Source organism: Sus scrofa, chromosome 4 (genome assembly GCF_000003025.6).
Source record: "Sus scrofa isolate TJ Tabasco breed Duroc chromosome 4, Sscrofa11.1, whole genome shotgun sequence".
In the NCBI taxonomy this organism is placed as follows: Eukaryota; Metazoa; Chordata; class Mammalia; order Artiodactyla; family Suidae; genus Sus; species Sus scrofa.
The window spans coordinates 89,930,978-89,958,740 of record NC_010446.5 but is presented as its reverse complement, the minus strand read 5'-3'; the positions used below and the strand labels follow the sequence as shown (position 1 = coordinate 89,958,740).

Below are 27,763 nucleotides of genomic sequence, written 5' to 3'. Positions count from 1 at the left end.
GCAAGGGGACCTCTCTCCATTCTGTGCCTTTGGAACCCCCCCAGCAACATGTTCACATGTCAGTGGCCACATAACTACCCACACCTCACATTAGGGGTTCCTTTGTTGCAGGACCCCCACAGAGGGTGTTTTATGCTTAGTCATGATTATCATCTAACCCGGAGCCAGGCCCCTGTGAGGAAGCTTAGGGCCTCAGCCTCGAAAGGCTGCCATGGATGACACATTTCTGTCCTTATAGAAGGCTCATGGCATCATGTCTCTGACATGGCATTTCCTGGTCTGGCCCCTCCAGGCTCTGGCTGTGGCTGCTGTCTAAGCAACAGTGGGCAGAGGCCTGCTGCCCAAGACCTGGGAGAGGGGAAAGGTCATCTCACCTTGGACTGGGGGATTTCATCGTAGATTCTGTACTCTGCTGTCTGGGCATCTTTCGCAGCTGTAATGTATGTGTATATTGTTTTCTTTGAGTCAGCATCTGTGTCACAAACAAACAGAACCACAGTATGGGAAAGTTGGCCGAATTTTTAGTGAAGAGCTAATGTTCCCTTTTTCAGATGAAGAAATCAAACCCTCGAAGGTTAAATGACTCTCATTCTCTTGAGCTGGATGCTTGGATCCTTGACTGTCTCTTTTCTAGGGATGGATGGCTCTGGCCTCATCCGAGCTCGCTGGGGATTCTCTTCTGCTCCAGAGTCCACATTAGGGTCAAGAAGTTCTCCCCAATCCCTGTGTGGACACACAGTGTAGCTCTTCCACCCAGGGTCTTACTTGGAGTCTCTGGCCCTTAGCATCGCTTAGGCCTTACATGGCTAGTTGTCTAGTTTATCAACTAGATTGATTCTCCATAGTTATACACTGTGTTGGTTTCCTCTGGTGCATGCATTTCTTTTACCACTTCAATGTTAGACATGTCATAGATGCTCCACAAACAGCTGTTGCTTGATTGAGTCACACAGTCAAACATTGGTTAAGCTCTCTATAGGTGCCAGGCTCCGTGTGAGGTCCCAGAGAAGCTGGCAAAAGAGGTAAATCTCTACTTTTAAGAATTCGTGGCCTGGTAGAGGCACTGCTCCCAGTGTACTGCTTTTCTTTGCTCTTAACATAGAACATTTCAGGGTCAGCTTGAAAAGAGCCAGAATTCAGGGCCTTCATATTCCAGGGCACTGACATAGGCACAGATAACAGGTCTGAGCTGTGTGATATTACACCGGTCCCATGTTTCAGACTTTAGTCCTGTCCCAGCCCCTGCCTCAGATTGGGTGAGTGAGCTGGACCCTGTGCTCTCTCTCATCTCATTGGCAGATGAAAACTTAGCCCCTCTTGCTTCCCAAGAGGCTGTGAGGGATTGGAGACAGATGCCTCTTTTAGGAGTCTGGCAGGTCACCCATGGCCTGAGCAGGCTATGTGACCTCTCCCCATCAGGAGGCCACTTGAGCTATGCTTCTGGCTACTTCCCTTTCCCCAGAATGCCTCCTCTGTGCCCAGCCCAGGTCCATCGATTATAAGCATAGCATCTAACATTTACTGAGTACTTACAACATACTAGGCAGTGGGCCAAATATTTTATATCTTTAATTCCACTGAATCCATTTAAGAAGCACCTGCAGCACACCCTATTTTTATACATATTCTACAACTGAGAAAATGGACACTTACAGTTATAAAATAACTGGTAATTGATAAGTGGTCAAGCTGGGACATTCACCCCAGACTGTCTGCTAAGTACAAGCTTAGGCTTAACCACTCTGCTGTGAACACATCACTTCCAACTGTCATCCAGGGAAACACGTGGCTGAGAACTTACCAGGGTTCTTACTGAAGGTCTTCAAGTAGGAACCTGAGGAATCAGACCCAAAGGAGAGTCAGAAACATGGAATCAGAGGGAGAGCCTTTCTCCACCCAGGCTTGTTATCATAACTGGTGGGAAAGGAAGACTTTGGGTGGATACAGGGTGAGGATGGAGAGGAGAGTATAATGATCCTCTGGGGCCCAGGATCAGGTTTTCTGAATTGAGAATGGTTCCAATTGCAGGAGGATCCAGAGGGATACAGAGAGATCTAATAAAAACCATGGAATACAAATTTCGTGTATCTCCCTTAATGACATTCCATAGGTCAACATGCAATGGAATTGTAAGTGACCCTGGAGACCTTCCAGTCCAAACCTCATTTCCCATGTGAGAACACTGAGTCAGAGAGGTAAACACGCATGCCCAATGAAGCACATCTTGTTAGGGCTAAACTTCAACCCTAGTTCTGGACCCACCATATGCTGGTGATCCCAGTAACAAATTTCACTGTTTTTTTCCCTCCTTTTTCCTTTGTATGGCCGCATCTGCGGCATATGAAAGGTGCCAGGGTAGGAATCAAATTGGAGCTGCAGCTGAGGCCTATTCCACAGCCACGCCAACACTGGATTTGAGCCATATCTGCCACCTATGCCGCAGCTTGGGGCAACGCTGGATCCTTAACCCACTGAACAGGGCCAGGGATCAAACCTGCATCATCTGGGAGAACACGTCAGGTCTTTAACCTGCTGAGCCACAGGAGGAAATCCCCCAGCAATAGATTTTGAAGACCATTCAGTGTAACATTATACAGACCCCAGGGCCATCTCTCTGGGAGATGGTGAGGTGGTGCGGTGGGGACTGTTAGGAAGGCTGATTCCCTGAAACAAAGGACATTTCCAGCCCACCCACCTTGGATAAATGACTTCAGTCCCAGGAAGAAGGAAGGTGCCTTTCCACTTTTTACCTTCTGAGAAGATCCTACCTTGTCCTCTCTTGTACATAAGACACAAAATCACTGAAGGTATGATGATTATAAACACAGAGAGCACAGCCAGCCCACTCAGCAGCCCAGGGTGGCGAGTCTGGAGGCCCACTGCGATGTCTGGAAATAGAAGATGCAATGAAATGTGACTCACAGGGAAGAGGCCCATGAGGCTGGGCAAGCTTGTCCACACTCAGGGTCACTATCCATACTGGGTGCCCTCCAGGGGTGTGCCAATACACCGAGGAAATTGTGCTTTCTGCTCTTAAAAATAAGATCAGAAACCGAATCAGGGAGTCGAGCAGGGGGCTGCCTTAGAACACCCTGGAATGCCTGGCATTACCCAGAAGGCTTTGAACTCTTTTCCAGAGCTTTCAGGAGGAGAAGCCCTCCCACCCCCACCCCGGGTTCAAGCCTGGCATAAGGGAGACACCTTCCTCTGGAGAACAAGGCCCAGATTCAAGCCTTGCAGTGGGTCAGGGTGATTTCTGAGGCTCTGGGAGAGATGGACACAGCTGGTTACCTGCACAGAGCTGCTGGGCAGAGATGGAGTCAGAATTGTTGCTGACAGGGTTCCAGGCTGTACATGTGTAAGTCAGGTGTTGGTTGTCAGGGGTCTGGAAGATTTGAAGGACATTGCCCTCTCTGCCCAGGTGACTCCAACTGTATGTCACATTCTTTTCTTCTTTCTCCACAGAGCATGTCAGTGTGACATTACAGGTGCCATTCATAGATGTCATTAAACTCCGAGTAATTTTTGGCTTCCCAAGCCGACCTGTGAGGGGAACATACATGGACAAGGGGTAAGCTAAAGCTGGAGCTGGCCTGTAACCACGTGTGGAAAATTTTCATGATGTTGTGAAAAACTTACAATGAAATAAAGTATATTAAAACACAATGGCAATAGAGACTCAAAACTAATCATTTTCTAATTTGGGGGGACACTTTACTATTGTCTGTGCTCTAGAGGTTATTTCTGTCTACTGTGTACATCCTTTGTAATGATGTACAAAGTCTTTCCAACACTGTGGGTCTTAAAATCGGCCAGGGTGGGAGTATTTACACCAGAGAAATTGGCAAATGCAACAAACTAGGGCATGATTTACTGCTTAGTTTCTGCTCCAGACTTAAGAAAACAGTGGAGGAGGTCAGTCACGGGGCTCTTGACCACGAGAAGGGGTGGGGCTCGGGTGCAGGGACCGTGACGTGGAGGGGAAGGACTTGGGTCCTGGTTTGTTTGGCTGACTGCGCCCACTTGCGGAAATGGCACCACGGCCACGTGGGCGCGTCGCGTCGCTGATGGTGGGCGGGTCGCTGATGGTGGGCGGGTCGCTGATCGTGGGCGGTGTAGACTTCACAGGACCGCAGCTCTACAGCGTGCACCCCCATGGGTCCTACAGCTGTCTGCCCTTCATGGCCCTAGGCTCGGGCCAAGATGCGCCCTGGCAGTGCTAGATTGGTTCCAGCCGAACATGACGGTGAGCGACACCTGTCCCCCACTCCGCAGTGCATTGGTGGGAAGCTGGAGAGCTGAGGAAACGCAGAGATACCCTGGCCTAATCAGGAGGTCAGGAAAAGCATTTTGGAGGTGATGACTGAGTGCAGAAGGAGGAGCCAGTGGGGTGAGGGTGGAGAAGTGCAATTCCAACAGACCACTGTCAATGCCAAAGCTTGGACTGCATGGAGAGGTCAAAACTCAGAGAGGACCATTTGGAGCTAAGGGAGGAGAGAACAACAGATCCAGCCAGTATCGCTTTGCCCCTGGGACCACAGCTGTCCTGTCCCAGACAGTGATGCCGCTGACCCTGGAGCTGGTGGAAGAAAGTGTGCAGGCCATGGATGTGGAGTGAAATAGGCCTACGTTTACTTGGAACAAGGAACAAGGAGGAATAAACCCAGAAAACACCACCACCACCACCACCAACAACAACAAAAAAGAAAACAGTGGAGGAAAGGGTACTAAAGCAGATTAAACTAAACAGTGCATCCTGTCTGTAGCCATTACATTGGGACTAGCACACAGAAAAATCAGAAATATTCTTCCAGTGTTTGAAAATCATTATCCAGTTCAGCAAAGGAGTTGCTCACATCATGGATGAAGAAATGAAATTCCAATATACATATCTTCATTGAATCACTTTTTTCTAATTAGTGAACTTAAATGAAAATGTTAATCAATATTCACATTGGTTGCATTTATCCATTCCTTATGTTGGTTCATTCATCAGTCGTAACCATACACTGGCTAGGGACATAAATGCTCAGCAAAAACCAGTGAAAGCATTCAGTCAGAACAGTTGGCTCATTCTGTGAGAACAAATGGAATTTACAATAAAGACTATTGTTTATTATCACTTGTGCAATTGTGTGCCACATCATCTTTATGTCAATAAAATTTATAATGTGTACACATGCGCACACACATCATTAAGAACTAGTTGAGGAGTTCCTGCTGTGGTACAGTGGGTTAAGAATCCGACTGCAGCAGCCTGCGTCGAGGTGGAGGTGAGGGTCTGAACCCCAGCCCAGTGCAGTGGGTTAAAGGATCCAGAGTTGCTGCAGCTATGGCGTAGGTGACTGTGACTCGGATTCAGTGCCTGACTCGGGAACTTCCATGTGCTTTGGGTGCAGCCATAAAGTTAAACAAAACAAAACAAAAAACCCCCAAAAAACCAGTTGAACAGTTGAACATTTATCAGCATATTACTGCAATGAACAATCTTTAAACCTTTTTGAGGGGCTCTGTTTTCTAGTGAATGTGTCTTTTCTTTAAGTTTTCTGGCTTGTTTTGTGTTAACGTGCTCAAGGTGAAAAGTTAAAACCTCTTTAAAAGTTTATTTTTTTAAATTAAAAAAAATTAAAAAATTTTTTTTAGGGCCGCACTTGAGGCATATGGAGGTTCCCAGGCTAGGGGTCAAACCAGAGCTATAGCTGCCAGCCTACACCAGAGCCACAGCAATGCCAGATCTGAGCTGCGTCTGTGACCTACACCACAGCTCACAGCAACACCAGATCCTTAATCAACTGAGCGCAGCCAGGGATGGAACCTGCAACCTCATGGTTCCTAGTCCGATTTGTTTCCTCTGCGCCATGACGGGAACTCCCTAAAGGTTTACTTTAAAAAATATTTTTACTAAAGCAATCAAAATGTAAACTATAGAAGTTGTAGGTAGTAAAATTTACCAAAAAACAATTATATATAAGTTGAGGGAATAGCTAGATCTGAAGCTGGAGAAGGAAAGATTTTTACCAGGAGATAGGAAAAGAACCACCTTCCGAGTTAAGTTTAGTTCACTCTTGGCAAAGCTGCTGTGACATGGTTTGTTCCTCCCACTATTGCTCTGTGAGGGAGGGATCAAAGGAAGGAACCTAACTTTCTAATTAATGCAGGGTCTCTAAAGGCGATGAATTCAGCAGTGTAAATATAGGAACCCTTGGAGTTCCCAGTGGTAACAAACCTGACTAGAGTCCATGAGGATGCAGGTTTGATCCCTGTCCCTACTCAGTGGGTTAAAGGATCCAGCATTGCCATGAGCTGCGGTGTAGGTCTCAGATGCATCTGGGATCCTGTGTTTCTGTGGCTGTGGTGTAGGCCAGCAGCTGCAGCTCTGATTCAACCCCTAGCCTGGGAACTTCCATATGCCACCCAAGACAATATATCTCTATCTCTATCTCTATCCCCTTTGTCTGTACCTGCGAGGGAGTAGAACGTGGGAAGCAAGGGCTCTAAAATTTTCGAACCTAATGAGAAATTTGGGTCCTAAGAGTCTCTTACACAGAAACATTCCAGGTCAGAATTAGTGATGACTTGGCAAACTAATTTCTAGATGTGTTTGGGGTGAAGACCTTGATTAGCTGTGACAGTGACAGATACAGACAGTGATAGATTCAGACATGTATAGCGAAAAGCGAACCAAATTGTGTTTCTTCAGACACTTGATTTATAAGAATATTTAAGTCTCAGTTTGTTGTTCATTTATTTTTAAAAAGACTTTTTTTTTTTTGTGGGTGTCATGGTGGGGGATAATGATAAAGGGAAGGCTCCCATTTCATTTTTCTCAGCAGCAACAGAGATGTTACCCATGCAAAGCTGAGGGGTAGAGGTCAGAGTTGGGCTGACAGGCCTTCACCTTCCCAAGAGTGTGGAGGCCATTGGAGACCCAGTCAGAATCCAGGCTCCACTGTACTGTAACTATGGAAAGGTGCAAAAGGTACACAGCTTCATGTAGCTTTAGTTCCCTCAGTCATGACATGAGGACAACAATTTCTCCAGCTAAGATGGTTGTGAGGATTAAATGAGCTGGTATATATAAGGACCACTCCTCTATCTATCTATTATCTATCTATCTATCTATCTATCTATCTATCTATCTATCTATCATCAATCATAATCATCAGTCTATCTATCTATGCTAATATATACTTTATTTTCCTATTGAAGAGACAGAATAAACTGGCAATAGTGGTTGCCTCTGAGAAGGGAGCATTGTATTTCATTGTATTATGTGTTGCTTTGTTTGTGCATATTGCCTAAATGTGCATAACCTTTATATATTTAAGAAAATTAGGTGGTAGAATGCTAGATACATAGGTAGTGTTCTATAAATATCAGCTTCTTTCTCTTTTCTCAGGTAAATATCCCCAAAGTACAGATTTTGTTGTGTGGGCTTTCTCTAAGATTTTACAGTAGTTCTGCTGTAATTACAGATGGAATAACACCTCTTAAAGATTGAATGGGTACAACTAAACATATAAAGGAATGAAAACAAACATCGTAAAATTGAATGCCCTCTTTAATTTCTCAAAGTGCTTGAATGAGTCAGATATTTTCTGAACTGTTTACACTTGGCTATGGTTCTTTGACTCTGTCACTTATGCCCAATTAAGAGCCTTCTTCATCTAGGTAATCTTTCATAACTAGAATTTACAAGGGGCCTAAGGGTTAAAAAAATAATGACTGCTAGTTATTGAGCATCTACTTTAAGACATGCACTGTACTAGGAGCTCAACTAACACTACCTCATTTAACCCCACCTATAACAATTTACATTTTATAGATAAGGAAATTTAGGGCCAGAGAAGGTAAATGACTTGTCCAAGGTCACACAGCTGGCAAGAGTTCTAATTCCAACATTAATGCTCTTTTGGTATGCCTTCCAGCCAGATACAGCCTGATTCATTTATGCTATATTCATTGAGCATTTACAATTTTTAGGCACTGTATTAGGCCCCTGAGATTATGATCAATTCATTCTTTTATTCAACAAATACCCTTGCAGCTCCTACTATGTGCCTGGCAAAGTGGGTGCTGCAAAGGTGTTTGCTGAGGTACTTGCAAAGGTGCGTGTTGAGTCTATAGTGACAAATTCCATATACAAGTCTCTACATTTATGGAGCTTGAATTTGAGTAGATTAGCTGTATATCTGAATTGTATCTAACAGTCACATTTTTCTGTTTTTCCGCTGTGGGGCAGATGGATGGTCAAAACCTTGAGACATAGCTCAAATATTCTCCATGCTAGAAATCATTGCCAGAATAAAACGTGAATCACTTATGTGATTTTAATTTTCTAATAGCCACGTTAAAAATAGTAAAAATAGGGGGTTCCCACTGTGGTTCAGTGAAAACCAACCCGACTAGTATCATGAGGATGTGTGCCCAGTGGATTAAGGATCTGGTGTTGCTGTGAGCTGTGGTGTAGGTCACAGATGCAGCTCGGATCCTGTGTTGTTGTGGCTGTGGTGTAGGCCAGCAGCTGTAGCTCCGATTCAACCCCTAGCCTGGGAACTTCCATATGCCACAGGTACAGCTCGAAAAAGACAAAAAAAAGAAAGAAAGAAAGAAAAAAAAAGTGGAAATAAACAGGTGATGTAATAAAGTATTTTATTTAACTCAGTATATCTAAAATGTTACCTTAACCTGTAACCAATATAAAAATAATTAATGGGTTACTTTTTTGGTGCTGAGACTTTGAAATATAACCTATATTTTACACCCATAGCACATCTCAATTTGTACTCACCATATTTCAAATATTTAAGCGCTACACATGGCTAGTGCCTACCATATTGGACTGGGCAGTTCTAGATTAGCACTTCTCAAACTTAAGAATACATAGGAATGGTTCAGAGAGAATGTTAGAACACAGATCCCTGGGCTTCCCCACCAAAGGTAAGGATGGGGGCCTGAGAATAAGCATTTCCAATAAATTCCCAGGTGCTGCCGATGTTGCCAGTGCACAGACCACATTTTGAAGATCCCTGCATAACACACAATGCACATCTCCCAGTGAACTGTGGCGGTTTTAATGATGATAATAGTACTAATATTTTAACTCTTAAAAATATTTTGCATTAGATACTGGAGAAATTAAAATTAAAAACAAAATGAAATATTACTGCACTTTCTCGGAATGGCCAAAAGAATAGTGATAACATCAAATGCTGGTGAGGATATGGAGATACCGGATTATTCATACTTTTTTTTTTTTTTTTTTTTTTTTTTTTTTTAGTGGGAATGTAAACATAATACTCTTAAAGCTAAACATGACTTTTAAAGGTCCTGGAGAGAGCTCTCAAGCCATGAAAAGACATGAAGGGAACTTAAATGCATATTACCAAGTGGAGGAAGCCAACCTGAAACAGTTACATACTGTGTGATTCCAGCTACAGGACATTATGAAAAAGACAAAACTATGGAGGCAATAAAAAGATTGCCAGCAGTTGGGGTGGGAGGAGGGGCAGCAGATGAAAAAGCAGAACACAGGGGATTTTTAGGGCAGTGAAACTCTTCTGAATGATACTATAATAGTGGATAAATGTCATCATATATTTGTCATTACCCGTAGAATATAAAACACCAGGAACGAACCCTAATGCCCACGATGGACATTGGATGATAATGAGGTACCAGTGTACCTTACCAATTGTAATAAATGTATCCTTCTGGTGGGGGATGTAGATGATGGAGGAGTTTGTGCATGTTGTGGGGGCAGGGCACATGTGGGAACTCCCGTATTTTCTACTCTGTTTTTTTTATAAACCTTGAGCTGCTCTAAAAAATAGAATCTACTTAAAAGGGAAAAAAAAGTTCTGAAGTTGAGGAGTGGTGATAATCGCACAACAATGTGAATGTACTTAATGTCGCTGAACTTTATACTTCAAGATGATTAACGTGCTAATGGTTTGTTATGTATATTTTATCAGCACAAAAATTTTAAAAAAAGAAAAATGGACTTACCAAATGATTTCATTCTTGGGCATTTATCTTAAAGAAACAAAAGCTTATTTCATGCAGAAACTTATACACAAATGTTCAGAGCAGTTTATTTGTAATAGCCCCCGAACTAGAAACAACTAAAATCTCCCTCAGTAAGTGAATGGTTAAACAAAGGAGTTCATCCATACCATGAAATACTATCTAGCAATAAAAATATATAACCTATTGATGTTTTAATAATTTTGAGAACAAAAAAATGATGCTGTTGAAAAAAGCCAATCTCTAGAGCATGCATACTGCATGAGGCTATCTATGTATGTGATATAGGTGAAATAATGTAATTTTAGATATGAAGAATGGATGACTGTCTTCCAGGAGTTTGGGGGGGGGGGAAAGGCGGTGGTAATGAGTGACTGTGAAAGGATGAAGGAATCTCGTGAGATTAAGATATAGTTAAGTATCTTGCTTATGGCAGTGGTTACGTGAAGCTATGTATGTGAATAAGTTGTACGGAGCTACACGCATACATATAAATGAGCGCCTATATAACCGGTGAAATCTAAGTTCTATACATTGTACCAATGCTGACTTCCTGCTTTTGATATCGTGCTATAGTTATGTAAGATGCTACCATCGGGAGAGGCTGGGTGAAATGCACACAGCCCCTCTCTATACATTTCTTTAAATCTTTCTATGCATCTATAATTATATCAAAATTAAAAGGGTTTTAACACACAGTCTTACTTGAGCCTCGCAATTACTATGGGAAGTAAATAGTATGATTATTCACATTTTATGGGAAAGAAAAACAAGGCCCACGAGAAACGTATATAGCTGAAAGCAAGCAAAGCCACATTCTCTTTATAAGTATTGATATATTCATGTAAGTATTTATGAGTACACAAAGATTAGGGAACCCAGTTGTCAGAAAGAGTGGTGTTCTTTAGATAGCAAATCACAGAGTAAAAAAATAAAAAGAGCCCTCTGTCTTCCCACAACTTACGATAGACTTGAAGGTCGTAGCACTTAGTGATGGTGGTGACTTTTTCAAGGCTCTTTACAGTAATGTCAGCTTTGTAGATCCCTGAATCTTCCATCCTCAGATTTCTGAGCTCCAGGTTGTAGTTCAGACCTGAGACATTTAGTCGGTCATAGTAATTTTGGTGGGTTACAGTAATCGTTGTTCCTGAGTTTCCTGGTACTACAACAGCGACAGATGTTTTGGAATTCCAGGAAATACTTTTAACTTCTTCTGATTTGAGGATACTTAAGGAGAAAGTCACTGACTCCCCCAGAATCCCATTTACCATAGTGATGTCTGTGTTGCTTCCAACTGCTCCCAGACCTAGGACATAAATAGAAAATCATAACCTGTTGCATTTTTTGACTTCCCTGTTTCCCCAGGCCTGAGTTTATCCAAGGAGGAGCTCATCCAATTTCTTGGGGAGCTCTCTCTTTTTTTTAAGCATTTTGCTCTAGATAGATTTAATATGTTCTGGTGGCTAAATTTTCTAAAAGATTCTCATTCAAAAACTAAGTTTCCCAGTGAATTTTAAGCGATCCATTCCATTAAAACATATTTATCTTGATGTATAGACTGAGGGCCTAATGGAATTTGAGAGATGAAGGCCAAAAATCTCCACAAGGTCTGAGATATTAAATATTCTTTCTTTCCCAAGATCAATTGCCAAGTGGTGGATGAGCTGAGACGAGCGCCTCTGATGGCTACTGCGATCTTTGCAAAAAGAAAGGTACGTTTATGCCTCTATTCCTAGAAGGTATAGGCAGAGAACACTCTAGAGGTTCTGGAATAAATGTCCTCTAAGTTAAAAGAATGGGTGTGTGTATGTGTATAACTATATCACTTTTTCGTATGGCAGAAATTATCACAACAATGCATATCAATTACTCTTCAATAAAACTTGAAAAAATGAAAAAAATCTCCCTGAACTGGTGATTTGGGGGAGTCTTTTTTGTTCACTGCTATATCCCCAATCTTTAGACAAGTGCTTGACACACAATGGGTGCTAAATAAATGTTCGTGGGAAGAATTAATAAATGGAATTCACTTATGTGTTGCCTAGGATCTCTTGGAGCAGCTTCTGAAGTAAGCCAAGTTTATTTTTATGCCTGTTCTTTTTTTTTTTTTTTTTTTTTTTTTTGTCTTTTTTTGCCTTTTCTTGAGCCACTCCCACAGCATATGGAGGTTCCCAGGCTAGGGGTCAAATCGGAGCTGTAGCCACCGGCCTACACCACAGCCACAGCAATGCGGGATCCGAGCCGCGTCTGTGACCCACACCACAGCTCAAGGCAGCACCAGATCCTTAACCCACTGAGCAAGGCCAGGGATCGAACCCGAAACCTCACGGTTCCCAGTTGAATTCATTAACCACTGCACCACACGGGGAACTCCAAGCCAAGTTTATTTCTTTCTTTTTTTTTTTTTTTGTCTTGTTGCTATTTCTTGCAGCATATGGAGGTTCCCAGGCTAGGGGTCTAATCGGAGCCAGAGCCACAGCTACGCGGAATCTGAGCCGCGTCTGCAGCCTACACCACAGCTCATGGCAACGCCGGATCGTTAACCCACTGAGCAAGGGCAGGGACCAAACCCGCAACCTCATGGTTCCTAGTCGGATTCGTTAACCACTGCGCCACCACGGGAACTCCCCAAGTTTATTTCTTAATTTGAACATTTATGAATAAGTGGATGTATTTATTCAAGGTCAGCTTTGTTCCAGATACCATGGCAGGTATCTATTAGTTTAATTATAATACAAATGGTTTTTGAGCATCCACTCTGTTAAGCATGATGTAAGGAGCTGGGGTACAATGGTGAGTAAAATCAGAGATAGTTCCTGCTCTCTAGGACAAAGCAGTTAAAGGAAGAGAACAATGTTGATTAGATAACTATGAATTGTATAAGTATTGTGGCACTTTGAGAGAAAATTTTGGAAGGGAATTTGATTTGTTCTGGGAATTCAGGAATTTTTTTTGGCAAAAGCTGAAGGCTGTGCTTTTAAAATCTAACATGGGGAAAAAAATGAAAGGTTTATTTTCTTCTATCATCTTACAAAGGTAAATTGATTTAATACACAAGGTGTAAAATGAGAGGCGATGCAAATATAAGGTGTTAGCATCTCTTCATCCTCTTCTTTCATTACTCTGTTATTCTCACTGAGCCCTATTTAGTGTGAAATAGTGTTTTGAGCCAGCATGTATGATAGTCAAAATATTTAAGAAACAAGAGTCACGGACACTGACCAATCAGTAAGGGCTTCAGCTGTAAATAATAATGGGACCAGGCTGCATGTAAGCCCCTCAAAGCACATAAGTGGGTTTTGGTTGACCCTAAAGTTTATCCAGGGCTTGGCAGGGCAAGAATAAAGGTCATTTCGAAGTGTCAGAAAAGCAAAGGGATTTCTTACCTGATGGTGCCGTCTCACTATGGCCACTCTTGCCCTCCAGCCCAGTAACTCCTGGATGACCAGGGACTATTAATACACACCTCTTTCTTTTAAAATATTCAAGATTTTCCCTTTGGAGGAATATCTCAGGCAAGGACTGGCGATTTAGTTGGGGTGAGCTAAATACAGTAAGTAAGAGGCCTAGGGAAGGGGAGCCTAAGGACCCTTATTTACAAAAGTTCAATAAATACTAAGTGCCAGATGCTGTGTTAGGAACTCTGGGATGAATAGGACATGGTGGCAGCCCTGAGGAGCTCATAGTCCAGAGAATAAGACACTTTTATACAGTAAACAACAACGCAATGTGACAGGTGCTAAATGGTAAAAGCAAAAGGAACAAAGCACTGGGGGAATGGAAGGAGAGACTAAGCTTGACTTTGGTGGCAGGAATCAGAAATTCCTGGAACATTAATTCTCCCCAGATAAACTCTTCCACCGGGCTGATGAGGTCTGGTAGAGGGGCACTTGGATTGTCCAAGCCTGGATCCTTGGATGTCCCAGACTGGACATGTGACTTGCACCATGGTACAGAGCCTTGAGCTCAGAAGGACCTGAACTTGATTTAACGCTGAGGAGTCACTTTGAATTTCTTAATGTTATTTGAACAAGGGCTCTCATATTTTCATGTTGTACTGGGTTCTGCAAAGGATGCCAGATCTTCCGTGTCTCATGAGGCTTTTTTTTTTTTTTTTTTTTTTTTTTTTTAACGTCAGACCCTCATGCCTAATTTCCATTCTGTTCTTTGGAGTCAGTGTGGGAAGATGGAAAGGGTGTGGGTTCCATAGACTCATAACTCTGGTGGTTTCTCTCATCAAATCCCAGGAAGTGGTGGGCTGCTCGCTAAGGCAGAGACCTTAATAGGAGGGCAGTAACAAAATGGTTGGTGTGCAGTGCTGTTTTTCAAGTAAGTCTTTTTTCCTTGTAGCAAGTCATTCAGGAAGTGTTGCTGGGGTATCAAAGGGTGAGGCAGTGCTGGTGGCAGATAGGCAAAACTAGGGGAAGCCCTGCTGCTATTTTGTGCTGTGGTGTTGGTGAGAATTCTGGGTGTGCTGAGAAGAGACAGAGGGCTTGCACAGGCGTAATATGCACCTTTGAACACTCCAACTGAGGTCTGAGAGAGAGAGAGCTGCAAAACCATAGTGTGTAGCGGAAAGATAAGGTGGTTGAAGACACAGGTACTAGGACTCCTCCTTATGAGCTGGGGAACCTTAATAAAGGCACAAGACTTTTCTAAGTCTCAGTACCTTCATCATAGAATGGAAATAATAACTATGAAATTTCCCTAATTAGTGATTAGAAAATTGGGTATAATATGAGTGGAAATGCTTTGTTAATCATCAAGGCAAAATAAATGTTAGTTATTTCTGAAGTTATTAATGGCAATGATTCTCCTCCCCCTCCTCATCCTTTTTTGTGTCATATGGAAGTTCCCAGGCTAGGGGGTCAAATCCGAGCTGCCGCTGCCCGCACCATCATGGCAACGCATGTGTCCTTAACCCTCTGAGCAAGGCCAGGGATCGAATCTGCATCCTCATGGATACTAGTCAGGTTCATAACCTCTAAGCCACAATGGGAACTCCTCCTCCTCCTCATCTTAATAATTAATACATGCCTTTTAGGGCTTCTCTAGTCCACCTCTATCATGACTTTGGTGATACCAGGGCCATACTGAAGAATATGTAAGGAGCCACTATTAAGGGCTAATTCAATTAAATCCCAGAGATTGTTTGTTTGTTTTTGTCTTTTTATCTTTTTAGGGCTACACTTGAGGCATATGGAGGGTCCCAGGCTAGGGATCGAATCTGAGCTGTAGCCGCTGGCCTATACCACAGCCACAGCAACATCAGATCTGAGCCGCGTCTGCGACCTCCTCCACAGCTCATGGAAAAACCGGATCCTTAACCCACTGAGTGAGACCAGGGATCGAACCAGCAACCTCATGGTTCCAAATCGCCTTCGTTTCCACTGCGCCATGATGGGAACTCTTCCAGATAGTTTTTGATGTCATTTTACTTGGTGGACTTTATTCTTCTTTTAACTTCAGGGTTTTTTTTTCTTTTTTTTTTCTTTTAATTTTTTTTAAAGAATCTCCATATCAACCAACTCCTATATTTTTCTAGGTGCTGAGAGGACACAAACATTATGCTATTGTTGAAGGAGACCTTAAGAAAACCCAATTTCAGAGAGAACTTGTGGTACAAAAATGTCTTAAGGACTTACTATGAAAAGCACTACGCAAGTCTATGACCAAGACAAATTCCCTGTCTTTTTCAGAAATTTTGGGCTGAAGACATAGGTACTAGGACTCCTCTTTATGAGCTTAGGGAAATAAGACACATATAACTTTCCTTTGCAATATGAGATGGTAAAGGATATATATTCAAGTGAATGGTAGGTAGAGTAAAGTTCAGTAGGAATGCAAAGAAGGGAGAGTCCACTTTGAGCTTCAGTGGTTAGAGAAATCTTCCTAGAGAAAACAGAATTTGAGAAGGACCTTGAAGAGTGAGCAGAATTTTACTGGATAGAAAGGGAAAGGATGGGTGTCTTGGGTCCTTAGGTCTGAATAAAAGTTTAGAAGCAGGAGAATGTGGGACATAGGTTGAATAAGAATACACTTGCATAACAGAGTAGAGAGAGATAAGGCTGGAGATATAAATTAGATTTATATTTGAGACAGCCTTATGCTTGAAATCTAAACCACAGGCAGAGGGGAGCTATTAACAGTTTTCGAGACTGAAGATTAAAATGGAAGTTCCTGTCATGGTTCAGTGGTAATGAACCTGACTAATATCCATGAGGACTTGGGTTCAATTCCTGGCCTTCCTGATGTTGCTATGAACTGTGGTATAGACGTGGATCCCACGTTGCTGTGGCTGTGGTGTAGGTTGGCAGCTACAGCTCCAATTGGACCCCTAGCCTGAGAACTTCCATATGCCATGGGTGTGGCACCACCCAAAAAAGATTAAAATGATATTTTAAGGTCAAATAATATGATAATGAAATGTAGGAAGAACGAGAGGAACAAGGAGCTGGGCTTGAGAGACCATTTTGGAGGCTATTATAACCATCTGAACATAAGCCAGCGGATGATAATGAGATGGAAAGGAAGGGCTGAATTTGAGAGATAGCACAAAGAAAGATGAGGAATAAAGAGGCATCTAATAAAATTCAACCATTCAACAATATATTCTGAGCACCAATTTCATGTCAATGAGAAAACTAATAGCTACTGGAAAACAAAGTTTTTGCTGGAAAGAGGTCAAAAAGAGAAGATAGATTTAGAGTTAGAAATGTTGAATGTGAGATGATGGTGGACCATCTGAGTAAGCAGTGGAAAGATCAAAAGTAAGGAAAGATAATGGGTTTGAAGCATTGTTTGGGGGGCTTTGGCAGAATCTGCTAGTTGTTTTCCAATATTTGCTATCTCCTCCATTCTTAGTAACAGAATCTGTAATTTTTGGCAGGGCATATGGCCAGAATAAAGACTATACTGCCCAGCCTTCTGTCATCTCAGCTTGGTCATGTGACTAAGTTCAGGTCAATGGGATAAAGGTGGAAGTGTTTTATTGACTTTTATATCTTTAAAAACAGGGTAATTTACTTTCTACATCTTTCCCTTGCTTTTTACAGGCTGGAATACCATGACAGCTGGGTCTCAGACATTTTAAATCAAGAAGAGGAAGCCAAATACTGAGAATTTTGGAGTAGGAAGATTGAAAAAATGTGGATCCCTGATGACCCTGTGGACTATTCTACCAATGGAACTACCAACACAGGTCATTTTACACGAGCAGGAAATAAACTTCTTTAAGCCACCCTTATTTTTGAGTCTCTAAGTTGCCATCAAACTGAAATCCAAGTGGCTTAGGAATCATCTATGATGAGGAGGTGATTGAAGAAGAGAAGGAATTGGCTGAAGTCCAAGGCTGAGCCTTATGAACTATGCTCATAGGTCTAGAAAAGGCACCATCAGAAGAAACTGAATAGACCAAGTGGCCAGAGTGGCAGGAGAGGCACCAAGCGTGGACATATCACGGAACCCAAAAGGAGAAAGAATCTTAAGAAGGGGCTGTCACTGATGTCTAATGATTCAGCATCTTCACTTGAGATAAACATCAAAAGTGGCCCCTAGATTTGACCACTGGGAAGTTATTGATAGCCTTTGAGAATGTCGTGCAAGATAAAATGATTTAAATAGAGGCCAGAATGTAGAGGATTAAAGATAGAATAGGTGGTAAGGAAGTGAAGAACCTTGACAGTGAAAGAAAGGCTGTAAAATAGAACCACAGCTAGAAGGTCAAGTAAACTAACTTATTTGATTTTGTTTTAAAATAGCAGATACTGTTGGGGAAGGGTGGTAGGAAGGGAGAGAAGATAGGGAGTTCCATGGTCATGCCTGCCTTAAATTAGGTGCTCCTACTCACAGACTTCTGTCTTTCTCTCTCATAGTACTTGCTGACCCTGGCTGGTAGTCAAGAATCTATGTGCCTGGTTCTGGAACCTGTGAATCACTTTAACCCAGGGACCTTGCCCTCAAATCCCTAGCACCATCACCGTGAGAGATACAGAGGTGACTAGTGCTTGTGTGGAACAAAAGATGGAAGGGAAATGGTGGGCAGTGAATGGTACAAGTTTTCTATCAAAGGAAAGTCATGCCTTCATCTGAAGTGGAAGGTAAATAGGAAAGGATGAGTGAAAGGATAAGGGTATTTTGAAGTATTGTTGGGGGTGGGGAGAGAAGAGAGACTGCTCTTGGTCAGGTGGAAGAAACACAGGTTTGAGCCAAGCAGGCTTGTATTTAAGTTTAATTCTTAATGTTTACCAAGGTTCTCATCTTACTTTAATATAGGATAGGATATAATAATGCTATCCTCATAAAATTGTTGTAAGGGCACATGGAAGGTGCTTAACACATAGTGGACATTTTGCAGTAGAGAGGATAAAATAGTAGACAGTCATGCTTGATGGCTTTCATTTCTCATAATGTAGGAGGTGAGATGAGGCAAGTGTGGGACCAGTTAGGATGTATAAAGTTTAGCGGCCCAGGTTTTGAATCTTGGTATATTTGAACTGGATATATTATCTTGAAAAAAATATTGAAATTATCTGATTTTCAGGTTCCTCACTTCTAAAATGTGGATAATTAATGAAGATAGAGCACTTAGCACAATGCCTGGCACATAAAAATGGTCATTGCTATTATTACTTTGGTGACTGTAAACATTTTGAGGAAATACTACTCTAGGGAACTCCCTGGGGAGTTAACAAGAGATTGGTTTAGGGGATGAAGGAATTGCCGAGCAGCCTTGGGAGTCCAGAGAAGAAATGATGTTCCACATTTATAGCATCTTCCCATGAGTGTGATTCATAGCCAGACCACAGGGGGGAAGGGTAGGAGAAAGGCAATACTGGAAGAGAAGCAAAGCAAAAAAGGCTGGAACCCTGCGGTGTGGTCCTGAATGGAAAAAAAAAAAATAGGTAGTTTTGGTGAAGAGGGAATCTGAGGGGCAGGTGACACCAGACTGGACAGAGTGCACAGTGGACAGACTAGTCATGGGAGCTGGGTTTCTTCTCCTGGAAGGGCAGCTGGATCCCTTCTCCAGCCTAGTATATTTTTCCATGTATTAGGTGATAACTCCTGTTACCATAGATAAACCCATGTGTTTGGGTGGAGTTTGCAAATGTATATTTCATGATAAGGTAGCTGCCAAAACCCACTAACTGAAAGAGGGCAATAGGGAACATGAGAATAAGAAATGTATTTGGGAGAAAAAAAAGAGTCAGAAACTTCATCTGGGTTAGAAATATTGATGGGGTCAGAGGACTTTAACTGGATAGAGGGAAATTCTTCAGAGCTGAGTGAGGGACACTTACTAAAGGAGTGTGGGGTGGAATCCAAAGAGACTCTGAAATATTAAATATTGATGACAACAGAGAGGGTATTAAGACTGAAACCTCATAGCTCACCTTAGCTTTCCTATTAAAAACAAAAGCAACATATATTTGGGTTTTGAGGGGCTCTCCAGTCTCTTTATGTATTCTTTGCCATTATCTATTGGACCCTGTCCATTTGGCTCTCCCCTTGCTTCTCGCATTTACCCTTCTCTCCTCCACTCACCCCAACCACACTGGCTTCCTCATTCTTCAAACCAGACACTTGCTATTGCCTTAGAGACTTTGTACTTGCTCTCCCCCTTTCTTGAAACACAATTTCTAACATTCCCCTCTCTGCAGAATTCTGCTGCAATGTCATCTCATCAGAGAGCTGTCCTAATCACCATGAGTGAGTAGCAATCTCCGCCCCATCACTCCCTATTGTTTTGCCTTTATTTTTCTTCATAGCATTAGGCTTACTAAAGAATTGTATGTGCATACGTACTTATTACCTTCGCTGCCTTGCACCCCCACAAATAGAGTCTTTGTTTTGGTCATTACTATTTCCATAACAATTATTTGTTGAAAGAATAAAAATTTTTTTGGCTACTGACCCAATGACCCCTTTTCTAGCAATAAAAAGCAAGGTACAGGAGTTCCTGTTTCTCAGTAGCCTAAGAACCCGATGTGGTGTCCATGAGGATGTGCTTTTGATCCCTGGCCTCACTCAGTGGGTTAAGTATCCAGGGTTGCTGCAAGCTGCAGTGTGGGTCACAGATGCGGCTCAGACCTGCTATTGCTGTGGCTGTGGTGTAGACCTCAGCTGCCATTCTCAGAACTTCCGTATGCTACAGGTGCAGCCATAAAAAGAGGTGGGAAAAAAAAAAAAAAAAAAAAAAAAAAAAAAAAAAAAGCAAGGTAGAAAACTCAGAGCAAGAGAAAGAGGACAGAGGGAACTCTACTGGTCTCTGGGACTTGGTATGGAGCATCCATGGTATAAACTGATTAAAAAGAAGGAGCAGTTGGCTAACTTTAACTTCATGTTGTTAACAACAAGAGCAAATTTTGCCTAGGTCCACAGCGGGGAGATTCATAGCATGGTTAGTAAAAATGTCCTGAACTAGGGGTCAAGAGACATGGTCTAGTAAAGGATCTCTATTGCCAACTGGCTAAATAATCTTGACTAAGTCACTTATCTGCTAAACCTCAGGATTCTCATTGGTAAATTAGACTTTTTTTTTTTTTTTTTTGTCTTTTTGCTATTTCTTAGGCCGCTCCCGCAACATATGGAGGTTCCCAGGCTAGGGGTCGAATCGGAGCTGTAGCCACCGGCCTACGCCAGAGCCACAGCAACGCGGGATCCGAGCTGCGTCTGCAACCTACACCACAGCTCACAGCAACGCTGGATCGTTAACCCACTGAGCAAGGGCAGGGACCGAACCCGCAACCTCATGGTTCCTAGTTGGATTCGTTAACCACTGCGCCACAACGGGAACTCCTCATTGGTAAATTAAATCAAATTCTTCTACCCCTTTGAGGAATTATGAGGATTAAATGATATGGGAGTGCTCTCAAGTGTGTATAGCAACAGGGAAGAACCTAGAGCCCCTAACGGGAATCCTGCCATGAGGAGCATCCTCTGTATACCCCCATATCAGGCACTCTGACTTAGTGATGAAGACCCCGACAGACTCTGCAGGGTTCTAGCCATAAGACCTTGGGAGAGTTAATCACCTCTCTGTGCCTTGGTTTTATCAGCTTCAACTTGAAGCTAATAGGATTATAGTAGCACTTGCTTCATATAAGTGTTATGAGAGTTAAATGAGTTAATATTTGTAAATCTTTTAGAAAAAAGTACCTGGCATATACTAGGCACCATATGTGTTTGTTATGTAGAACAAGAAAGCATTGTCACAGAAACTGAAGTAATATCCAGACATTTCGTGGGAGAAGAGAAGAATATTGGGGCCATGCTAGAGAAGGCCAACAATGAAACTATTCATGGATTGGAAATAACAGCTACTTAAATCCCCTCACTTCTTTATAATACTCCAAGTGAGCACTTTTTTTCTTTTTTCTTTTTTCTTTTTTCTTTTTTTTTGCTTTTTAGGGTGGCACCCAACGCATACAGAGGTTCCCAGGCTAGGGATCAATTTAGAGCTATGGCTGCTGACCTATGCTACAGCCACAGCAAGGCCAGATCCAAGCCGTGTCTGCCACCTACACCACAGCTCACAGCAACACTGGATCCTTAACCCACTAATTGAGGCCAGGGATGGAACCTGCATTCTCATAGATACTAGTTGGATTTGTTTCCTCTGCGCCACAGTGGGAACTTCGTTTTTTTTGTCCCCCCCACCCCCGTTTTTTTTTTTTGCACTAGCTAGCCTCCTCTTCCTCTCCTTCCACTCACTGACTTCCATAATATTGCAGACCTGAAGGGTAACTAGAGGTAGCTGTACCCTGTGGCATCCAGAGGAGACATGGTTGTAACCAGTTATTCTGAGTGGAGGGAAGTAGCAGACAAAGAGGAAGCAAAAGGTAGGCAGCCAGAAGTTTTGTATTATTATCCATGAGGATGGAAAGTCCTTGGTCATGAGGTTTTTAAAAAAGAAAACTACCACCCCCATACAATAGTACGCTATTTTCAGTGGCATTTTTTTTTTTTTTTTACTTTATGTCATCTTTATTGAGATTTGAGTTGACTTGAATTCACTTCTGCAAAACAAAAACGCACATGAATACACAAATTCTCAAAACAGAGATAGGATACTGACCATCCTTTTTTTTTTTTAATTATCACTACTCTGCTCTATAAGTGTAGAGTCAAGAATTGAGTATAACAAAGGAAATGCAAGTACATAGCTTCACGAATATCGATCCGCCAAATGAATGCTCATGCCTCTTTCTTTTCCACTTTCCACATTGATGAGTCTAGCTATACCCAAACCTATGCATCTGTCCTTCTCTAAGGCTCAAGAGGAGAAAGGGTTGATTTAGGAACTACTTGAGTAGTCCAAGTGGCCTAGTGCTGACCTTTGGGCTCCTGTTGTGAAGGCACTCTGGCAGCTTTGTGGGTCTCCACATCTTTAATGATAAATCCAAGCATGTGATAATATCAATAGTAGGGACAATATTTTATTCCACTTCAGCATCAAAGTGGACAAAACCAGCACTGCTTAGTGGTTAAGTCTAAAGATATTGGAGTTCAAATCGTACTTCTTCCACCTTCTGGCTAAACGGTCTCTACTTTTCTGTGTTTCAATGCTTTCATATATAAAATTGAGATATTAATAGTACCCATCCCATAGGATGTTGTGAGGATTAAATAAGCCAGCAAATGTAGACTACTTAGAGAAAAGCCAGACATGCAGTGATTGCTCCATAAATGGTTAGTTATGATAATTATTAATGGGAGAGAGGAGAAGGGAGCAAGGTGAGGGGCTGAAGAAAGTGAAGCAAGAAAGGGGTGGAGAAAAGGAAGAATCAGAGTGTGAGAGAGAACGTGTAGAGGGAAATGAGTTAGCAAGAACGACATGATTCCTACGCCTTCCCATCCGATGAAGAGTTGAAAGAGATTGTTACCAGTTACGAGGATTATTATAGTAATTAAGAATAGTAATAGGTATTTAAAGAATCGATTGATGAAGGGGTCTGAGTGTATGTATCATATGGAGAATTCTATAATTGATCATGTGACGAATAGTGCTACGGGAGTAAATATTACTGAGAAATAGTCTATTTTGAAGCTAAGGGAAAGTTCTACGGTTTGTAGGGTTATTCAGTGTCAGTTTGAAATAATTATTTCTTGGCCTGTGTGAATAAATATTAATAAGGGGATCAGGCTGAGGGTGAAGGCGCAGGATACGGTGGTTTTCACGTAGTTGGGGTAGAGGTTGGTTTTGTAGATGTTTGACATAGAGCAAAAGTAGTTCTCCCCCAAAGCATAGGCAGCTAGTAGAACATTTGGAGGGCCAGTCAGAGTCACAGTGTTCCTTGCTCATTATGAGACAAATGAGATCAGAACATAAGACTGTGAGTCTCGATTCTTAGAGAAAACTTTTCCAATGTGGAATGGTCATGAGCCTGCAACTCAGATTCCTCTTATTTCAGTGATTTCAATGGGAAAAAAATGTGGATTTCCAACTTCCTTTTCCTACTGCATCTCAGCTGCTTCAACTGCTCTGAATTCCAGGGAAGTGTGTAAATTCAGTGTGAACATCTAAGCCCAGGGTTAAATATCAGGGACCACCTTTGCCAGGAATAATGGCAAGAGGGATTTAGGGTACATTTTTGCACCCAGGAAATGCTTGTGCAATAATCTTTAGGAGGCAAACAGATCCATTCGGCAAAGGCAAAAGGCATATGGGAGTACTTCTGGGTTTACTGCTATAAAAACAAGTCCTTACCCCTCATTTATGGGTCCTGGACAAAATGAATATTTCATCCTTGGTTTCCTCTTTCAGAATCCCCAAATCACACATCTAAGTTCAAACCCCCACCATCTTTTCTCCTGCTCATGTAGCTTGGGTCATCCTAAACAGAGGAGTCTTGCCCAAGATCTTGCTGCAAGGGAGCCCTGGCTCTTCCTATACCACATGAAAAGCAAGGGTGAAAATCAACAGCATTAGCTAATATTCGCTAATCACTTACTGTATTCAGGTACCATGCCAAGAGCTGTACATGATTTACCACTTGGATTCTCAAAACAATCCTATTGTACTAATAGTTTCCCCATTTTGAAGTCTAAATAACAGTGCTGGGGCCACCTCAAAATATGCCACAATAGCATATTGACGATTTTGAAGTTGCTTGAGAAGCAACCAAAGCAAGAGGAAAACTCTGACTCTTCTTTGTCCCCCTGAAAGCAGAAAATAAACCTCTCACATGAAAGGAACATTTCCTGCCTTTGGAGGTATGAGGACACCCTTATCACTAGAGGGCGATAGAATTGGAGGCAAGAAGCTTATATAAACAAACCTTGTTAATTTAGTTTGCTACTCCAAGCTCAACTCTATTTAGATTCTCACTAATTGAGCACCCAAAGCCTAAGTTTCTTTGTCCTTTTGATTCTTCACAGATGTATTGTTTCTCTGTCTAAAAAAAGTATAAAAGACCCTTGCTTTGGCCACTTCTTCGGTCCCATTTCATGTGTACACAAATTAAAATTTGTTTCTTCTCTCCTGTAATCTGCTTTGTGTCAATTTTATTATTAAAATTTATTATTAGTCCAATCTCAAGAATTCAAGAGGGAAAAAAAGGGGGAAATTTCTCCCTTCCTGACAACAGGTGGAGTTTATATAACTTTCCCAATATCCTAAAGTTAATAGATGAGTGATTCACTAATTGACTTGACAATTTTGATTTCAGTTTCAGTAGAGGAGGCAGGTGTATCTAAGAGCTGCCTTTTGTTGTAGCATGTGTTGGCTCTTTGAAGAGCATTAAGGATTTGAAAATTAAATGAGTGAAGAGGTCAGAAAAGTATGGACACAAAAAAATATAGCCTTGGAGTTAGAAGAATACATGTCTGTTTCTAGCTCTGCCAATTTCAGGTTGTGAAATTTCAGGTGAATTGTTTAGCCTTAATCTAATATTATACTTTCCTTGTATGCAATGGGATTAGTATTATCTATCTTGCTTATTTCAATGATTCTAATATGTATCATAAATTAATAGAACATTGTAAATCAGAATCAGAACATTGTAAATCTATAATAGAAAAAGATAAAAATCTTAAAAATACTAATATGTATCACATAAGAATGTAGGCATATAAATTGAAGAATGCTTTGCAAATAAAATGGTATCAAATGCTACCCTGCCTAGCCTTTTTTGGGAAGATTGAGAACATCCCTAGATTTCCAATCAGGTTCTTCTTCCCCCATCTACTTGCATTTTCTACTTGTAAAATGTAGACTATCAGGATGACTATCATAGGCCCCAAAAACTTGACCTGCCTAGTGGTTACAATCTCTATGAAACTTACATTAAAGGAGCCATAGCTTTAAACGGTCAAGGGAACCAGAGAGACTATAGCCCCGGGGTACTATCTTTTCAGGAAATCCCAACCCACTAGATTATCTGTCTTCTAATTCATACTAGGAATTTGCTAGTGCATTTCCAGAGCTGGTAAGAGACAATGTAAGTAGATTTAGAAATGCCAAACAATTTTTACATAAATAAGACATTTGTTTGGATTCATTGAAATAACACATGCAGTGACAAAACACTTCCTGAGCTGTGTTAATGTTGCAGTTTTCTCTGTACTAACAAACACCAATATTTGTTTGAATATACTTTGCTGGGAAGCTGTAAGAAAAACAGAATTCTTAGTTCTATTTCCCCGTTTCTTTTTTGAGGACTAACTTATCTGTAAAACAGGAATAATAACCTCTTCCATTTGTTTTAGAGCCTTTGGAGGACAGAAACAGAAACAGCTCTGAATGTGCTTTGAAAATAAAAGGAACTTATGGAAGTGAAGTTTTACGATGACAATTATAGTCATGCATCACTCTAATCTGCTGGAGTAATGAAATATAATTGAGAAGGGTGTATCTGTTAAAATGTATAGAACACATTCTAATGCCAAAAAGAAACTGCTTTTAAGTTTTTCAAGGTTTTGGATTACCTATTTATTTGTTGGTTTTCTGGGCAGGTCTACTGTGTGCCGACTCTTCTGAGCAGTAGTGTTTACCTCAGACCTTTAGAGACCGAGTCCAGTCAAAATTCAGAAATATAAACTCTAAAGCCTGAGACATAGGTTTGAACCATAAGTCTTCCCAGTCAGCTGAATTCCTTTTGAGACCCAGGGTGTTTCTGTTAAGCCATCAAAAGGGCATTTCAATGTCTTCCTTAACAACAATTTCTAAAACTTCACAGAAAATTAAGAGGGGACCAGCAAGGGTCAGAACTCACGGGTTTGAAGGCAAAGAAGCAAGATCCATGTGTGGTGATGAGCCATCTTCTTCCAGGGTATAAGCTGCTGAAGATAAGTATAGCACTCTTCCAGCAGAAAACGTCTGTTTCACTTCAATTTTCTTGTGGGTTTTAAACCCACGACGAAGAAAGGAAGTATGACTTAACTGGTGAAGGGTGCGTTAACTTATTCTTCCCTATTGCATAAAGTGCCCAGCATTAATTAATTATTCAACAAATATTTATTGAAAGCCTACTCGGTGCCAGGCACTCTTCTGGGCACAGGCGTTATCAAGAGTGACAAAGCAATTGATCTCCCTCCTTTCATGGAACTCATATTCTTGTTGGGGAGATCAGCAGTTCCAGGTAATGGGTGTGATGGGTGTTGCAAAAGAGAAAGTAAGGGGAACTGGGAGGGCAGTGTGGACATCTAACCCAGGCTAGGATGATGTGGGGAGGCTTTCTGAAAGAAATGACAACAGAACTGAGCCAGTCTGAAGTGTAGGTCTGCCTTATAAGGAGAAACGTGGTAGAGACTAGGGAATAGGAATAATGTGTTAACACTATAGAAGCTTAATAAGTGGTAGTAACTAATATTCAATAAGCATAGTCATATGTAATAATAATTACATATAATTTTATTACATAATTATATATAGTTGTGTAATTATTCATATTATGTATAGTAACATGATGCATATGATCAGATAATATATGGTTATTTATGTATATTTATATAAATTATGTATATAATATAATTAATATAATTATATTATGTTTGAGCTAGATGTAACACAGAACTGTTCTATAATAGAGGCCCCCCCAATCCCTTTTTTTTTTCTTTTTAGGGCTGTACCTGTGGCATATGGAGGTTCCCAGCCTAGGGGTCGAATCGGAGCTGCAGCTGTTGCCTATGCCACAGCCACAGCAATGCCAGATCCAAGACACATATGGAACCTATGCTTCAGCTCACGGTAATGCCAGATCCTTAACCCACTGAGCAAGGCCAGTGATTGAACCTGCAACCTCATGGATACAGGCCGGGTTTGTTAATGCTGAGTCACAATTAGAACTCACCCCCCCCCCCACAATCCTTCTTAGAAGAATAGTGAGGGCTTTGTGTGCAGTGTTGGGGAATGGTAATGGGAATAAATATTTGGGCCCAGATGCTAAGCTGTTAGAACTTGTACCAGCTGTTTGGGCGAGTGCTGGGAAAGGTGAGGACATAGGCCCTGGGACCTGGGGAAGCAGGACTGTGTGTAGCCTTTCCCACTGAGAGGCGTACTCAGCCAACTAGTTCATTTCTTGGCAGCCTGGATTTCTGGAGTCATTCAGTGAACAATCCTGCTCATTATTTTCTATATATGCTTATTCAGTGTTGAAGATTTGAGTGCCTTTATGTAGATACAGTGAACCTGGAAGCTGAGACCAAAGGAGGATTAAAATAAAAATAAAAATTTCCAAAGTAATGATTTCTTTTCACAAGATTAAATGATATTTTCACATTTTTTACAAGCATATCT

The 27,763-nt window shown here is 41.6% G+C and overlaps 1 protein-coding gene across 11 annotated transcripts in view; it reads right to left on the bottom strand.

Moving 5' to 3' along the window:
- CD84 (CD84 molecule) overlaps positions 1 to 26,721 on the bottom strand; it is a 48,457-nt gene extending 21,736 nt beyond the window's left edge. For 2 of the 11 annotated variants that reach the window (XR_002343380.1, XR_002343381.1), the window contains exons 1-6: positions 26,241 to 26,615; positions 10,991 to 11,332; positions 3,292 to 3,543; positions 2,696 to 2,888; positions 1,802 to 1,834; positions 375 to 472 (exon numbers count right to left, since the gene is read on the bottom strand). Coding sequence is in view for 9 of the 11 variants with exons in the window: in XM_013996868.2 (XP_013852322.1) it covers positions 375 to 472; positions 1,802 to 1,834; positions 2,769 to 2,888; positions 3,292 to 3,543; positions 10,991 to 11,332; positions 26,241 to 26,286 (891 nt within the window). In the remaining 2 variants the exon portion in view is untranslated. Of the gene's footprint in view, positions 1 to 374; positions 473 to 499; positions 1,011 to 1,801; positions 1,835 to 2,695; positions 2,889 to 3,291; positions 3,544 to 10,990; positions 11,333 to 26,240 lie in introns of those variants that run through there. The other 9 variants (XM_021089567.1, XM_021089568.1, XM_013996868.2 and 6 more) reach the window with 8 other exon arrangements.